This window comes from Nyctereutes procyonoides, unplaced genomic scaffold (genome assembly GCF_905146905.1).
Source record: "Nyctereutes procyonoides isolate TBG_1078 unplaced genomic scaffold, NYPRO_anot_genome, whole genome shotgun sequence".
Lineage (NCBI taxonomy): Eukaryota > Metazoa > Chordata > Mammalia > Carnivora > Canidae > Nyctereutes > Nyctereutes procyonoides.
In genome coordinates this window covers 58,323,981-58,340,285 of record NW_026575135.1, presented here as the reverse complement: position 1 = coordinate 58,340,285, position 16,305 = coordinate 58,323,981, and the positions used below count along the sequence as shown (strand labels likewise).

Here is a 16,305-nt window from a genome sequence, read left to right as displayed (position 1 = left end):
AGATCAAGGGCCTATTATGATGATTTTCCCTGGCACATAATAGGCATACAGTAAGAATTTTCTGCTAAAAATTAAAAAAAATTAGACACAGACCTTCACTTTTGAGTTCAGAGAAATAAAGCAGCTAACAACATTTGCTGTGGGGGCCTGAGGTGTTGCATCCCAAGTCCTATGCCTGGCGGCCCTCCTGTCTGTCATGTACCTGTGGATCTTTGGACTGCTTCCTGTATGCACCTCTGGGTCTTTGGACTGCTCTTCCTGTGGAATCACTTTCTGCCGAGTGAAGAGTTCCCTTAACCTCATGCTGAGTCTGGAAAGGAAAGGGCTTGTGATTCTTTCACTGTAGACTTCAGCATTGTGTGAGATTTGGGGGCGCCTCTGGGGAATTCACCTCCACATGCCCAGCTAGGTTCTCAGGGTAGGGGAGTCAGTTTATACATGCCAAGTTAGTTACTTGCGCATGTCAAGGTGTTGGATCTTTCTCCTGTTCTCTGCGGAATCCGTTGCTTGTTTCTTGTCTTCAGCACTTTGGAACCATTCCCCCGTAGCTGTTGCTGGCTCCTGGGTGCTGCCCTGACTGCAGCTCTTGTGCGGGTCATTATCCTCATGTCTGGGATTGGCAGGACACAGGACTCTTTCAGAACCTGGCTGTGAGTGGTGATCTGCTCAGGTTGCCAAGGCCTGTGATGAGGGTCCCTGGCAGAGGCAACAGGCTCTTGTGAACCCTTGGGTCATCATCTGTACCATTTGTTTCTCTGTAAAAACGTGTTTGGGTTAGAAGTGATCTTGGAGGAGGTGTTTGGAATGTAGCAGGTTTAAAAGCTCCTCAAACAGATAGAGTGACATGTGAATAAGTAGGTCCCAGGAAGAGGGATAGGGCTTGAGGGGATACTATAATGGAGCCCCCATAAAGTTGACTTTATAATGCTCGGATTTCCCTTCATAATTTAAACGCTTGAATATTAGATCATTTGGTTGGTTGGTTTGTCTATTCTTTTTAACAAACTTGTCTTCTGCTTGCTATGGTCTATTAGTGACTTCTGTCAGAAATGAGGAAAGTGGGATGCCTTGGTGGATGCCTTGGTAGCTCAGTGGTTGAGCTTCTGCCTTTGGCTCAGGGCGGGATCCCGGAGTCCCAGGATTGAGTCCTGCATTGGGCTCCCTGCACCCTCTGCCTGTGTCTCTGCCTCTCTGTGTTTCTCATGAATAAGTAAATAAATAAGTAAATCTTTAAAAAGAAAAAGAGAGAAATGAGGAAAATATGAATACAGTTTTTCTGTCTGTGGTTGTCAGAAAACATAAATACATTTGGTATTTATTCCTTTAATTCTGAAATCATGTTTATTAGTAGGTCCCAGATCATATTTGCAGCAATCCATAATTACCACTGTAAAGACCGTTTTTCTTTTCTTTTCTTTTCTTTTCTTTTCTTTTCTTTTCTTTTCTTTTCTTTTCTTTTCTTTCTTTCTTTTTCTTTTTTTTTTTTTTTTAAGATTTTTTAAAATTTATTTATGAGAGACAGAGACAAGGACATAGGCAGAGGAAGAAGCAGTCTCCCTGCAGGGAGCCTGATGCAGGACTTGATCCCAGGACTTCAGGATCACAAACTGAGCTGAAGGCAGACGCTCAACCACTGAGCCACCCAAGTGCCCCAAGACCATTTTTCTGTAAGATCGTAGGTAATTGGCTTAAGTCCGTTGAATTTTTTATGTATATTTTCTTTTTGCTGAGGCATTGGAAATGTCAGAAAATGCAATTAAGCTGTCTCTAATGGGAATAGATGGGCTCAAAAAACCAAAAATCCAGAGATCGTGGACTTGATCTAGTGGCTTACCCAGTGTCCCCAAGGATCTTCCATGTCTCTGTTTTATGAGTGTCTCCTTGGTTGATGCTGGATAGATGCCGGATGCTCCTGGAGGTACATCTTTCGAGGTTGGCTTTTGGGACTGAGCCATGTTCCCGTGAGTTTTCCATCCTGGGCTTCCCTTGCATTGTACCAGTTTGGGTCACAGGCTCACCTCTAAACCCGTTCCTGGGGTCAGGAGGACAGTTAGCTTGAGCTGCCTTCTCCCTCCCAACAGCTTCTTCCTCTTCTTCACTGTGGCTGACTGTGCCATCAGCATGGGAGAGATGAGGACTCAGGTAAAAGTGGGGGCTCTTACTGACAAATGAGGAAGGGGGTACCAGAGGATTAAAAACAGTAAACGTCTACAAGCTGAAACAAAATGTTTTTCTATGAGGGAAATAAGAAATAAAGCAGTCTCTTTGTGCCTTCTGGAATGTAATCCTAACTGAAACTTTTGTCTATGTGAATGACTACTTGTGTGTACAGAGAGATCAGAGTCGAACAGTCAGCTCCTCTGTCAACAGAAACCGTCCTGATCTGCACATAACATTTGCTGATTTCTGGGGTGTGGGGATCCCATACCCCCACCACGGTGATTTCACACTGCCAGCATGTTGTGACTGAGCGGAGTTGGCTGAGGTGACCACATTAGCCGGTGCCTGTTGGTTTTGGTGCACTTCTGAATTGTGTGATGTGCACAAGGCCTTAACAGGGACCTGTTGAGAATACATTCTGTAGACAGGCCAATCTGTGTGTGTCTTTCAGGGCACTTGGTAGGGTTGGATATCTTGCTGAGAGGAATTGTTTTGATGAAGACATTTATCTACTAGCACCTTGACTAATAACAGTTTCCTGGCCCTAAACCTCCCAACAATTTTTGGTTCTAAATTTGTTTTATGATTTTTCTAACAATTTTTAGACTTTATTTAGCATATTCATTTTCTGTACAGGCTTTCTGCATTAAAGTAATTGGTTTTTAAGTGTCGTCAAATGAAAAGTGCTTAACAACAGGCTTATATTAAAAGTAGCTAAATCAAATTAATTTATAATTAACTTAGTTGGGCAAGTTGCTGTTTTCTGCATTTTGCATTTGTGGACAATGTTCTTCTGTCACATAATTTAAGAACCCATGTTTCCAGATGAGATGTATATGCTTGTCAGCAGCTGCTCAAGCTGGAATGTAAGAATTCTCTAGCAGATTTTCTAAAGATTTAATTTATTTATTTGATAGAGCCCAATTAGAGGGAGTGGACAGCAGAGCGACAGGCAGGGTCCTCCTGCCCCCCCCTGCCCAGCAGGGAGTCTGATGCGGGACCCCAAGGTCATGACACAAGCCGAAGGCAAATACTCAACCAACTGAGCCACCCAGGTGCCCCTCTTGCCACATTTTAGGGTGAATTACAGAAAGCTGGGTACTCTGAGCTCTTTTTTGAGAATTCTTTTTCTGTTTTGTATGTTGCCATCCTCCAATCCATCTTTTACTTCAAAGAATTATGATTGATCTAAGGATTCACATGCTTTTTTGTCAGTGGGTTTGGTCAAAGCAGGCTATTTGTGAAATGGCTATTTGTGTGTGTAACCACTGGACTGATCTTCCAGAAATGAAATTTCTGGCTAATGGAGACTCTTAGAACGATCCATCTTCTTTGGCCATGTAACAATAATCAAAATTCCCCACAAAATACTAGTGTACTACCTTGCTTCATTTATAAAATATATCCTTGGACATTTTTAAAATGGAGCTTTCATTTGTAGGATAGGGCTTTTTGTTTTTTTTTCTCTGCCATTTTAAACTAGCTGGTTGTGTGTTAGATTCCAGATAAGTTTTTATACTGACATAATTTTAGCATCTTTGTCTGTTGAGTTGTCTTTCTTGAGCGACCTTAGGATTCAGTACAGAATAAGATGAGCTGCTGTGCGGTGCTCTGTAGGACACACTCATTTACTTGCTGCCAGATCATCAGGTCAGCCTTCTGCTCACACAGAGATGCTGTGCATCGTGCAAGGCCACATTCTCTCCAGGAAAGTCATCTGCATATGAGCCGTTCAGCAGAGAATGAGATGGTTGTGTTCTCTGGTGCCTCCAGTGAGTGACAGGACTGTTTTCCGTGTGAAATCCATTGGAGCTTCTTCACAAGTGTGTTATTAGTAGGGATTGCTCATTTGTCTTTATTCCATTTCCCTAGATGAACGAATTGCTGAAGGTGGACTGTTAACACCATGGTGCCTGAGGTCACAGCTTTTGTTCGGCCTTCACCTTCATTTTATTCAGCGTTTAGTACCTTCTTTTTGCTAGGAGCCAGGATCTTTACTCTGAATTCACATTGAGTGTTATAAGGAATCTAGTGTGCCACATGGTTCACAGAGTTCTTAATAACAGAATGGGATCAAAAGCATTGGAAACTTCGCAGTAGATGTTTCACATTGGACATCAGTAGCTCCCCTGCAGAGAATATTTCAAATCTAAGAACTGCTACTAGTTATACAAAATTTCCTGTTCAGTAGCTAAAGCTATTGATGAACCACTTTTTTCTTTTTAAAAAAATAGTCCCTGATGTAGGAGAGGTGCTACTTCTGAAAGTTAAGCAAAGAAAAGTTCCCTCATCCCAACTGCCTTTGTGATTTTTAAGTATGGTTTTTAACTTAAGATCAAGCCACTCTTGTCTTTAGGAGGTTGCTCAGAGAAGTACAGTCTTTAAAACAACCATACCTGAAGAAGAAGAGGAGGAGGAAGAAGCACCTGAAGTGGTTGTAGAGGAAGAGCTTTTCCACCAGCAGGTATTACTTTAATATATTTGTATTAAGTTTTATTGACAGAATTACATAGAGACAAAATCAGTAGTAGGTTTGGTTTTTTCCCTGTTCCTTGATGAACCACGTAAGTGGTTGGCCAGGTGGAGTTGGTTCGTTTTTCCTGAGGAGATATTCCAGAAGAATATATTAGTGTATTGGAAGAAAATGCTAGCACTTATTTTTAAAACATTTTTCTCTCACATCAGATTTCAGTTTTGTTTTATAATGACAGGACATGTATATCACTTGCAAATAAGTATATACGGGTTGGAATGCATGCTCAAAATTATTTACTGGAGTTCTGTGATAGAGAAGTTTAGATTACTAATTTAGAGTATCTGCATATAAACTTAAAAAAGAAAAAACAGTAATGTTCACCTGCAGTGGGAAACAAAATTCTTGCTATATTAAGTTCCTAATCATCTAATTACAAGATAGATTTTAGCTGATGCTTGGGCTTTTGAGAGCCCTTGAAATAAAGAAACTCCAAATGATTTTAATTAATTAAATTGGAATTATTAATAAGTAATAAGTTAAGCATTCAGTTTATCTTCTCAAGCTGTTTGAGTCAGATGATGAATTAAAATCCCTACCTTATCCTTATAAGACTTCACAGATTTATAAATCTCTTTGTTTTGCTTCAGTGACCCCAGTCCTACTCCAAGAAACATTCTTGGACATGGTTAGCCTCCAGAGTAGAGAACCACTTGAAGTGGGTTGTATGAGGTAGAATGAGTTTTTAGATACTTCCTCATACATTTTGGAGGACTTTTGACTATTTAAGAACAGGTACTTTAGGCTTAGCTTTCTCAAGAAACAAGGACAATGACTATTTCCTGTCCTTAACTGGAAAGAATTCTAATGCCTGGAAGTAAAATAGCAGTTATCTCAGGGTGCCAGACAAGTGGCTCAGAGTATGAGTTGTAGCAGGCAGATGCTGGAGACAGGGCCACCAGAATAGTTGAGAAGATCTCTGGGAAGTATGCTTGTCCAGTATTTCTAAGGATGGCAGTTATTTGGGTATCAGAAGACGGATGGTGTTCTCCATGTGTTTGAATTACCTGTTGGCCACATTACCATCCACCCTAGAAAGGCTTAGTGATTTGAAACAAGTATTTCAAAAAAAAAAAAAAAAAAAAAGAAACAAGTATTTCTTACTTGTCATGGTTCTGTGGTTTGATTGGGCTCAACTGAGCAGTTCTTTTGCTCCACGTGCTGCAGAGTGAAGTTAATGATGCAGTTGCATTCAACTGGGATGGTGGCTGGGGCTGGAAAGTTCTTCATCTTTCTTTCCCTATTGATTTATCTTTTGGTAGTTTAGCCCAAGCTTAATTTATAACATGGTGCCTGGCTTCCATGAGGGTGAAAAAGAGAGCACCAGTTCTCTTAAAGACTAGGCCCATCTTCTCTTAGCCAAAGTGAGTCTCCAAGCCATCTCCAGTCCTAGGTGAGGGTAAACAGTCTTCAACTCTTGATGGGAGGAGTGGCAGAGAATCTGAGGTGATCTTTCGTTCACCACAGGGGATGTGTCAGGACTTAAGGGGCAAGCATACCTGTCTACTTGTATTGGTGTGTGTCAGACATACAGGGGACGAGGCTTGGAGGTAAGTGTGTGGTCTGAGATGCCTGGACAGATAGCTTCTGCACACGATGGAGCCAAGAAGAAGCTAAGACCTGCTGTGGTTGACTCCAGAAGGAAGATTGCGGAGACACAGAGGGACTATGTGAATGGAGGTTCATAAAGATGTAGTATGACTGAAGTTGGGAGAGAAGGAAAAGCAGTCAGATGTATGAGGCTTTTAGCTTTTGTGATCAGAGTAGGCAATGATTTCAAGGTTTAAAAGAGGGGAGATGGAAGGGTAGATATTTTGCCCTCACATTAAAGAATGGGTCCAGTGGCCTTCCGAATTGATAAGGTTTTTTTGGTGCCTTTCAAGAAGCCAGGTTCAGTCCAGTCTAGTGGTTCGTCACAGGTCAGACTGTGAGGTTTTAAAGAATTAGTGGCAAAAGGGAGCCATTTTGACTTCACATTTGAGGACGAGACCAGAGCACATGTTTGGAGATGTACAAGCGGAGGACCCAGCCAGCTGGGTTCCCTGATATGGTTCAGAATGGAGTCTGCTGACCTCCTCTCTCCAAAGTTATAAAAGGAGGTTATTTATTGAACAGCGACTTTCAACTTCAGCTGCATGTTATAATTACTTAGGGAGCTCTAAAATTACATATAAATAGATATGTTTCCCCATTTAAATGACAAATTCTCACTGAGTTGATCTAGGGACCTAGATCAGAATTTTTTTTTAAGCTCCTCCAGATCTGAATGTGCAGCTGGAGTTCATTCATGATCAGTGTTATGGAATTTATTGGAAGATGTCTGTAAGAGAAGGTTAAAAAGGGCAAAAGAGGAATAGTTAAGGGTTTATTTGAAGTCAGGTAATATGGATTTATCCAGTCTCTGCCATAGTTTGAAGTAACTGTCATCTACTTCCTTAGCACTGATTTTTCTTCCTACTTTTCCTCATCAGGGAACCCCAAGAGCATCCAATAGAAGCTGTGCAATTATGTAAACCTCTCCAGTCAACCGTCTTCCTCAAATAAAGAAGCATGGTAATCCTTACCAACGTGCAGTGCAGAGCCTTCTCAGAAGCACAGAGTATTTTTGTATTTCCTTTATGTGAATTTTTAAGCTGCGAATCTGATGGCCTTAATTTCCTTTTTTGACACTGAAAGTTTTGTAAAAGAAACCATATCCATACACTTGGTTGCAAGATGTGAATTATTGACACTGAACTAACTGTGTACTGTTTGGAAAGGGTTCCTCAAATTTTTTGACATTTTTTTGTATGTGTGTGTTTTTTTAAGTTCTTAGGAGGAGGGGACGGGCGGGTGAATGAACCACTGTGTGTCTGGGTATAATCTGCAGATTGCTCCATCTAGACCAGCAGTCTGCTCTTGATTACTCTCTGCTATATATATAACGGTGCTGTGAGGGGGGCATTTTTCAATATATACAACTTTTGTACTGAATTTTTTTGTAATAAACAATCAAGGCTACAAAAATTTTTTTTAATAGAAAAGAGAAATTTTGTAAGAAGGCAATATTAACCTAATCATCATGTAAGCACTCTTGGATGAAGGATTCCACAAAACTTTGTTTTATGGTTATTTCTTCTCTTAGATTCTTAATTCATGTGGGGCTGGGGTTGGGGGTGGGAGGGATGGGTTTCTCTTAAAATGCATTAGCTGTGTTTTTAAAGATAGTGTAACTTGCTTTAATTTCCTATGTTACATTAACAAATAAACGCTGTTTTAATATTAATGTCTTTTTTTTTTTTTTACCTTTAAAAGCCCGATTTTGTGTGTGTGGGAAAACAAAAATATTGTTTTAGTTTTGCTTTTTGTAAAAATAATTTGGCTTCTTGTTCATGCCAGATGTTTCTTTAAGTTTTGATAAAGAGGAAGATTAACATAAACTGTTGTGGTGTCTCCCCCCGCTTTCCAGCCTTCTGCTGTCATTAATAACTAGTAACAATAATAGAAGCAGTAATAATTGCTAATGTTCTAGAGCCAGGCACTGTGTTCAATGCTATATATTTTTTATCTTATTAACAATAAGACCTTCTCAAAATCTCTTTAAATAGGAAAGCCGAATGGGGCAGGGGTTGTCCGAAGACATTCCTTTTAAAGGAAGAAGATGGAACCTACAATCTAGTTTTACTGTCTTGTAAAATAGGACAAAAGCTACTGAGTAAAGGTACTGAGTAAAGGCTTAAGGTGTGAGTGCTGTGACCTAGGTAGGTGTATTGCTGTACAGGGTGGCACTGTTGTGTTAGGTGGTAATTAGGGTGTCACTTGTCAGAGGTTTGGGGCATTTTTGTCTTGTGATTGCTTTAGCTCAGTGTATTCATCTTGTAGAAAGTGGAATATCTGGACCGTTGCTAGAACAGACAGATGATAAATTTCAGAAGCCAGCCCAGAGTCAGTATTTGGTTTTCTCTTAAAATATTCCTGCAGTAAGCTTCACAAAGACGATCAGCTTTCACTTGAAAATAACTCACAAAGTCTCAGAATTACTGTGCTCTGCAGATTTACTGCCTCCTTTGGTGCCATCACAGACACAAGATAAATGCCGGGTAAGATACTGTGTCTGGTGAAGCAGATAAGATGATAACTTCTCAACGCAGATTTATCTTCAGAATGAGAATGGTGCTGCAGTGTACGGCTAGTCTTGGCTTTGAAAAAGTTTGCCACAAGATGGGGTTCTTGTCATCAAAATACACTGGAGGTACTTTATTGCTGGGTGAATTAGGTTATAGAAATCAACACTTGGAGTAGTTAGACATTAGAAAGAATTGGCTGTAATACAGAAGCGTGGTATATACTGTAGTGACAGAGATGTACATCTAGTGGTATGGAGTGAAGGTCCAGGACCCTGTTGACACATGGCTTGGTGTCTCTGGATGTGTCACAAGCAGGAGACTGTAGGGCTTTCTCAGTCTGAAAAAGTTCAGACTAAGTTGAGGTTTTCTGAAAGCGAGCAGCACTTGGGCCTGTTCCACCGAATGTGAGAGGCAGAGGGTGAGAGCGTATTCACTGTATCTCCACATTCATGGAGCTTAGGGCTATGTTTTGGGATTATTGAACTCTTTTATAAGTATGAAATTTCGTCTTCATTTTGTCTTTGGTGTTCTGGTTTCACCACTATTTAGACAGGGATTTTTTTTTTTTAAGTAGGTGCTATCTCCAGCTTGGAGCCCAGTGTGGGTCTTGAACTCAAAACCCTGAGCCCAAGACCTGAGCTGAGATCAAGAGTCAGATGCTTAACCAACTGAGCCACCCAGGCGCCCCTAAGACAGGGATTTTTTTTTTTTTTTAAGATTTTAGTTATATATTGAGAGACACAGGCAGAAGGAGAGAAGCAGGCTCTCTATAGGGAGCCTGATGTGGGACTCATCCATGGTCTCCAGGATCAGGCCCTGAGCTGAAGGCGGCGCTAAACGACTGAGACACCTGAGCCGCCCAGATTTTTTTTTTTTTAAAATTCCTCTTGTGTGTAGGTCTCTCCTCTCTGTGTTCTTCATTAAGAAACTTTGGGGTGTTCTTATTTTGTTGAGTATTACCTTATTCCTGTTTGCTGTTCTTCCCTGTGGTGTTTTCTTTTAGATTTGTACTGAACCTCTTTTCTTTCATATGTTTTAGATTTCGCTGTGTTGTATTCTCATTAACTTTTGTATATTTGTCTCACTAATTCTGTTTTCAGCCTTAATTTTTTTATTTTGCTCATTGAGTTTATAATTTCATTGACTGACTTTTCCATTTCTGGAATTATCCTTGATTCATTTTCAAATTTGTCCCTTTTTTCAACTCTTCTTCCTTTTAAAGAGTCATTTTAATCACACTTATTTTATGGTATCTCATTGATTTTCCTGAGTTCTTGCGGAGATCCTAATTTTTCTGTTAGCTGCAGAAAAAAATTCATGGTTTGCTTTGTCCTGGGGTTTTTAGGATTGAGAATTTCTCTTCAGCAAGGGTTGTTTATTTTGTGAGTGGTTTGTGCCCCTACTGTACAGAGTAATTTGGGGGTTTCCTGTGCCAACTATACAGTGATTATAGTGGATTAGACCTGTGTTGCTGTTTCTCATCTTGTGGTGGTGAAAAATAGTTAGATGCTAGTGTGTGGGTCTTCTTGGTTTCTCACAAGTACCTGCTGCTCCCAGTCCCAAATCAGAAGTTTGCCTTTGTCCTGGGCAGTTGGGCTTCTGTAGTGGGGTGGGAGGTGGGAGCACTTGACGGTTCTGAGCCTTTTGCAGCCGCATCCTTTATGGGTCCTGCCCTTAAATGGAGTTGGAGCCGTGTTTTCTCCCCCGACCTTCGCCCATAAGGCTTCTCTTTCACACACTGAATTCTTGTCACTTTATATCTGGGCACTTTTTGGTTCTTATTTTAAGCTTGGCTAACAAAGATTTAGTTACAGTTTACCAATTTTGCAGTGAAAGAAGGGGTCCTCATCGGTTTTTTTCCTCATCACACATCACTATAAACATATGCATACTTATTTGCATATGTGTATGTGTGTGTATTTTAAGAGAGATGATTATTATAAATCATGTTCCTTCTGGTTTCAACTTCTCACCCATCATCCCTTTCATGAAATCTTAAATTACAAAGAAAGTTCTTTGAATGCCCTCTCTTTTCTTGGCCAAATCACATGTTAAAACAAAATAGGAAATTGAAAAGGATCTTTAAATAACCCCTGCTTCTGAATCACTGGCTTCTGAACAAAATGCAGATCTTTTTAGTTCTGTTGCGTGAAGGAGCAGCATGGAAACGAATTTTAGGAGATACCACCAGAGGAGAATGACTTGAAATGGTTCTGGTATTTCTGTGATAGATACCTGGGAAAACCAAGAATTCTGAAATCAGGAAGACTCCTTCCCTCTCCTTCCAGGAAAAAAAAAAAGGCACAGAAGGATGCAATGTTTAGCATTCTGTGTTTTGCCGTCTCGCCTGTCTTACTAATGAGACACTCAGAACCAAACCGATGGCAACAAGGAAAATATTGAGGCAAGATACATGTACAGCTCACAGAAGTTGTATTTCAAGGTGTTGCGAAGAGAGTTTCACATCAACATGCCAAACGGGAGGAATTGTTAATCGGTGGGGAACAGTACAGGGAGTGGACACGCGCTGCTGTTCTGGAGGGTCGGGCAGGACAAGGGCAGAGGGGAACGGAGAGTTTGACCAGTAGCCAGTTTGCCCTGGAGGCAGGCGCCTAATCTACCCTACCCCGCCCCCGCCCCCGCATATTTGCCTTCACTTTTAACAGCCAGTAAATCCTGTCTTCTGCTGACTTCTCTCCAGAGGCAAAAATGCACCTCATATTAAGGAGACAGCCTGTTCAGTAGCTTAATTACAACGATGAAGCGCATTTTCACCAGGCTTACTACGTGAGCGCTGCTTCCACCAGTCTGGGTTGGAATTCAGTTTAAACGCCCTCCAAGTTTGCTCTTAGAGAAATGTAGCTCTTGTTCCGTTTGAGTACTTATCATCCTTCCTTGAGCTGTGTACTGCTTCAACTGGGCCCTGGTCTGGGGGTCCCAAAGATTTCTTTGCATTTTTTTTTATACCACTTTCATATTGTTGGCATTGATTTCTTTGATTTTGAGTAAGAAACTCCTCACTGCCTTTTATCCTTTCTTTCATGGTGCACTCAGCCCACGGCGAATGCCCTTGTCCTCTCGGGTACCGCAACCTCTACCAACCTCTGGATTTTTTCCATGTGTCCCAAGGGATTGAAGTGGGGGATAGACCTCCTTGCAGAGCTGTGATATCGAAGAGAACCCTTCACCAGGATTCTTTTTTCCTCAGTTTTTCATTTTTTTAAAGATTTTATTAATTTATTCACAAGAGACACAGGCAGAGGGAGAAGCAGGCTCCCTGCAGGGAGCCCAACATGGACTCGATCCCAGGATCCCAGGATCACACCCTGAGCCGAAGGTAGATGCTTAGTCACCAAGTCATGCAGGTACCCCATTTCCTCTGTGTTTGTGACAGAATATGGGTAATTCTTTTCAAATGGTCTACTTCATTGAATGCACGGGAGTGTTTCTCTAGCTGCCTTCCATATCGGCCTGTGCTACGACCTACCTTTAGCTCCCAGCGTTAGCTAGAGTGTGTCACCAGAGGGACAGTGGTGACCCTTGCCAAGTAGGTCTCATTGGCAGAAGCTGACTTTCTAGCCTAGTGGCTGAGAGTGGTCTTCAGAGGACTCGTTCGTTGCCTCATTTCCCCAGCTCTGAGTCCCAGAACCTTTGTCTTCTTTTTCCCTCCTTTTCCCGCCTGCATTGCATTGGAGCCACGGAGACTCCCAGCTCCACCACCCTTCACCAAATGTTATTTTTGAGTTAGCCACTGACGGCCAGGACGTCCTCTACTAGAGCCTGGGACTGTGACGACCCAGCCAGCTTCCCACTCTGTTAGGCCGTCTTCCCTGCCCGTGTCAAGAGGGAGCTGAACCCAGGCTCTTTGTGGGGCCCAAATTCTCTTACTCATTTTCCCACTTACCCATTTCTTTTTTTTTAATTAATTAATTAATTAATTAATTAATTTTTTAATGATAGAGGCAGAGACACAGGAGGAGAGAGAAGCAGTCTCCATGCCGGGAGCTCTACGTGGGACTGGATCCTGGGATTCCAGGATCGTGCTCTGGGCCAAAGGCAGGTGCCAAACTGCTGAGCCACCCTGGGATCCCCTTACCCATTTCTTTTAAGTCTTTGTCCTGCTGAGAGAAAAACTGGAAATTTGAAACTTAGAATAAGCTGAAAATAATTCATTAAGTGCCTGCTGCGAATCATTGGTGGCCCCAGGGCTGCAGCTGTGGGCCCTGGGAACAGGGCTCCTGTCTGCAGATCGGGGAGGGGTCCCTTTGTGGAGAAGGAAGGGCTTGGGCTGATGGGGTGTTTGGGTGACTCAGGTAGTCTCCTGCCAGAGGTTCCTGCAGGATCCTGAAGTGGTGCCCCCGGCCATGTCAGGCACCTGGGGGATTTGGGGGACCCAGCTAAGAGAAAGCGGCAGGCACAGGCTTCTGGAGATGCGGTGCTGCCAGTTGGAGGTCACCTTACTGAAAGCTTGCGGTACTGCACTGGGTTAAGGGGTACCTTTGTGTTGCAGGGGGGCTTAGGAGCCCAGCGGTTAGGTCATTTATTCACGCACTCATTCCTTCAGCGACCATGCCCCGGGGGGTTTGGTTTTGCCCAGCACTGCCTGAGATACCGAGGTGGGAAATCCAACTGTTTTCGGGGGAGTGTGCCCCATTCACCCAGGTGTGCGTCTGACAGCTCCGCCAGTTTTACCCTCGACAGCTGTCAGAAAAAAATTGACATAGGAAACGGTGCTGTGCATTGTCAAGAATGAATGGGAACAATTCCAACTGTCAGATAATCCCCAAATCCCTGTTTCATATCTCTTGTTTCGAATGTCCTCAAATTACTGGCGAGTGTGATAAATACTGTCTGCAAGATGCTGTTGAGAAAATGCCTTTATGTAGGTGAGCCAACTTGTGCTCCTCAACTGGGGAAGCGGTAGCTTAGTCAGGGGCTAGGGGTGACAAGGAGCCTGCTTCTCACAGCCTGGCTCCTGCGGCTGACCCCCTCCATGCGGTGTCCCCCCCACACCCGCCCAGAAGAGCAGGCCGCAGCCCTGTGCACACCCTTCCTGGAGCCAGCTCTGCTTCAGGATGCATTTTTCCTGACATCAGGGAGGTAATGAAGTGTTGGGATGCAAACGTCTCCTCTGGGGAACAGTCACCATTAGGTAAGCTAAACAGAGGTGATGGAGACTCAGCAATTTGTTTAAAGCAGGCTCGGCCTCAGTGAAGCAACATGTTTATAAAGTAGCTAGGAACTGGCCAGTGTCCCGGGGTGAATACAAGTACCCCCAATCTTCGTAGTGGGCGGTGGGGGCTGGCTATGAATAACAGGAATTATTGGAACTGGTGATTCAGCTCTGATAAGAAAGGAGGTAAAAAAAATTGTTTTTGGTTTTTTAAATGATAGAGAATTAGCCATTCTGTGAGACATGCCAAGTGTCGTTCAGGGTCATGTTCCAAGTTTGTACTTCCACACGGAGGGGCCTTCTCCCCAGGCAGGCTGCGGATAGAAGAGGGAGCTTTGATTTCACCTCTGAACTATTTTTGTGACCAGGAACCCCTGGAGACAGCAGCAGTCAGGGACTCTAAGTGTGGTGAGTTCCTGCTTCTCCATTTCCTTATCTGTACCCCAAGACCAGAGGTCTCATTACAGAGTGTTGACGGGAGAATTAAATCAGATCATCTAGAAAGATCACACCAAGATATCAGGTCTAAATAAATACATAGTAATTTAAAACTAATGATTCAGAATTTTTTTTTCTTTCTTTTTTTTTTTTTAGAGATTTATTTGAGAGAGAGGAGACCAGGGAGCAGAGGGAGATGGAGTCAAGCAGACTCCACACTGAGCGCAGAGCCCAAGGCAGAGCTTGATCCCACAACCTATGAGATCATGACCTTAGCTGAAATCAAGAGTTGGATGCTTAACCGACTGGGACACCCAGGTGCCCCCAGAATTTTTGACTAGGGTATTGGGATGTAGGGTGAGATTTTCTTTATGAGACAGCAGGGCCATCTGCTGCTCTTAATGTTGGAAGTCTACACGTAAGAATAGTGCTGGTCAGAGTTTAACATTTCTCCCGGTCAGCTGAGTGATTAAGCAAGGAAAGCCACTGAGAATGCTGGAAGCACCACATTTTACTCATTTCATGAATAAATTGTTTTTTAATTTTTAAGAAGATTTTATTTATTCATGAAAGACACACAGGCAAAGGGAGAACCAGGCTCCCTGCAGGGAACCTGATGTGGGCCTCGATCCCAGGATCACACCCTAAGCTGAAGGCAGATGCTTAACCACTGAGCCACCCAGGAGTCCCTTAAGAATAAATATTAATTCAGGGATGCCTAGGTGGCTTAGTTGGTTAAGCATCTGCCTTCGGCTCAGTGTGTGATCCTGGGGTCCTGGGATTGAGCCCCGCATCAGGCTCCTTGCTCAGTGGGGAATCTGCGTCTCCCTCTTCCCCTACCCCCGCTCATGCTTTCTCTGAAATAAATAAAAACAAAATCTTTTTTAAAAATTAAAAAAAAAAAAAGTAATTCAACAGATGTTTCTTGAGTGCTTACTGAGTGCCATGCTGTGCGCTAGGCCCCGGAAAGACCGCGTTGAATGGAGCAGTCTCGTCCTGACGCTGATGAAGACTGCAGGTCTGCGTGGGCTTCAACCAAATAGTCACACAGGTCCATAAATCCACAGCTGTGGGGCAAGATCACACAGCAGGCTTTGGGGCAACTTGTCTCCTCTGGGAAATGTCTATTAGGAAGTTGTATCTACTCAGAAGCTGAGTTTCAAAGACTAGTTCTTACCTTGGAAGAACTCAGCTGCACAAAACATCACAGTCACGATGGGTGTTTTTCACTGCGTTCAAATTCTTTCACTTCCTAGTGGGATTATTGGAGTTTATTGGAACTGTGGCCACCACATTTCATAGTATTAGCTGGGGGACGTCAGGTGGTCTCAAAGGGCCATTTCACTCCAGCCCTGGGTCAGTCCGATTGCCAGCCCAGAGCGCCCTGCAGGTGGAGGCAGAAGAGTGGTCCGATCCCCAGGGGCCTGCAGCCTGACCTGTCTCCCTGGTCTCCCTGATGGTCTTCTGCTTGAAATCACAGGCACCTAATTCTGGTCTCAGCCAGTTTCCATGGAAGGAGAGCATGCCGAGGTCTGGCAGGTACCTCACCCCGCCCGCTGAGCAGCATTCAGAACCCCACCGGCTTTCTGGGACTTGGCTCTGCTGGCTCTGATAGGATATGGGCTGGAATCTGGAAGCACCTGGAGATTTGGAGTTTTGGGGTTTAAAGCTGCCCAGAGCTAGGCTCTGTGTGTCCCCCACGTAGAGAAACCCACACATGAGAGGGGATCATCCCCCACCCTCATTGCCACCCTACACCCCGGTGAAGACTTGTATGTGAAAGCAGCGTCAGGCTTGAGGAATAGTAACATCTGCTTTTCTTCCTCTGAAAATTGAGTGTTTTAAAAATATTTATTCATGAGAGAGAGAGAGGCAGAGACACACGCAGAGGGAGA

At 43.2% G+C, this 16,305-nt stretch overlaps 1 protein-coding gene across 3 annotated transcripts in view; it reads left to right on the top strand.

Moving 5' to 3' along the window:
- Positions 1 to 7,847, top strand: part of LMNB1 (lamin B1) — a 59,178-nt gene extending 51,331 nt beyond the window's left edge. For all 3 annotated transcript variants that reach the window (XM_055301636.1, XM_055301637.1, XM_055301638.1), the window contains exons 10-11: positions 4,517 to 4,624; positions 7,165 to 7,847. In XM_055301636.1, coding sequence (XP_055157611.1) covers positions 4,517 to 4,624; positions 7,165 to 7,206 — 150 coding nt within the window. In that variant the 3' untranslated portion in view covers positions 7,207 to 7,847. The remainder of the gene's footprint in view (positions 1 to 4,516; positions 4,625 to 7,164) is intronic.
- Positions 7,848 to 16,305: the final 8,458 nt, after the last annotated feature.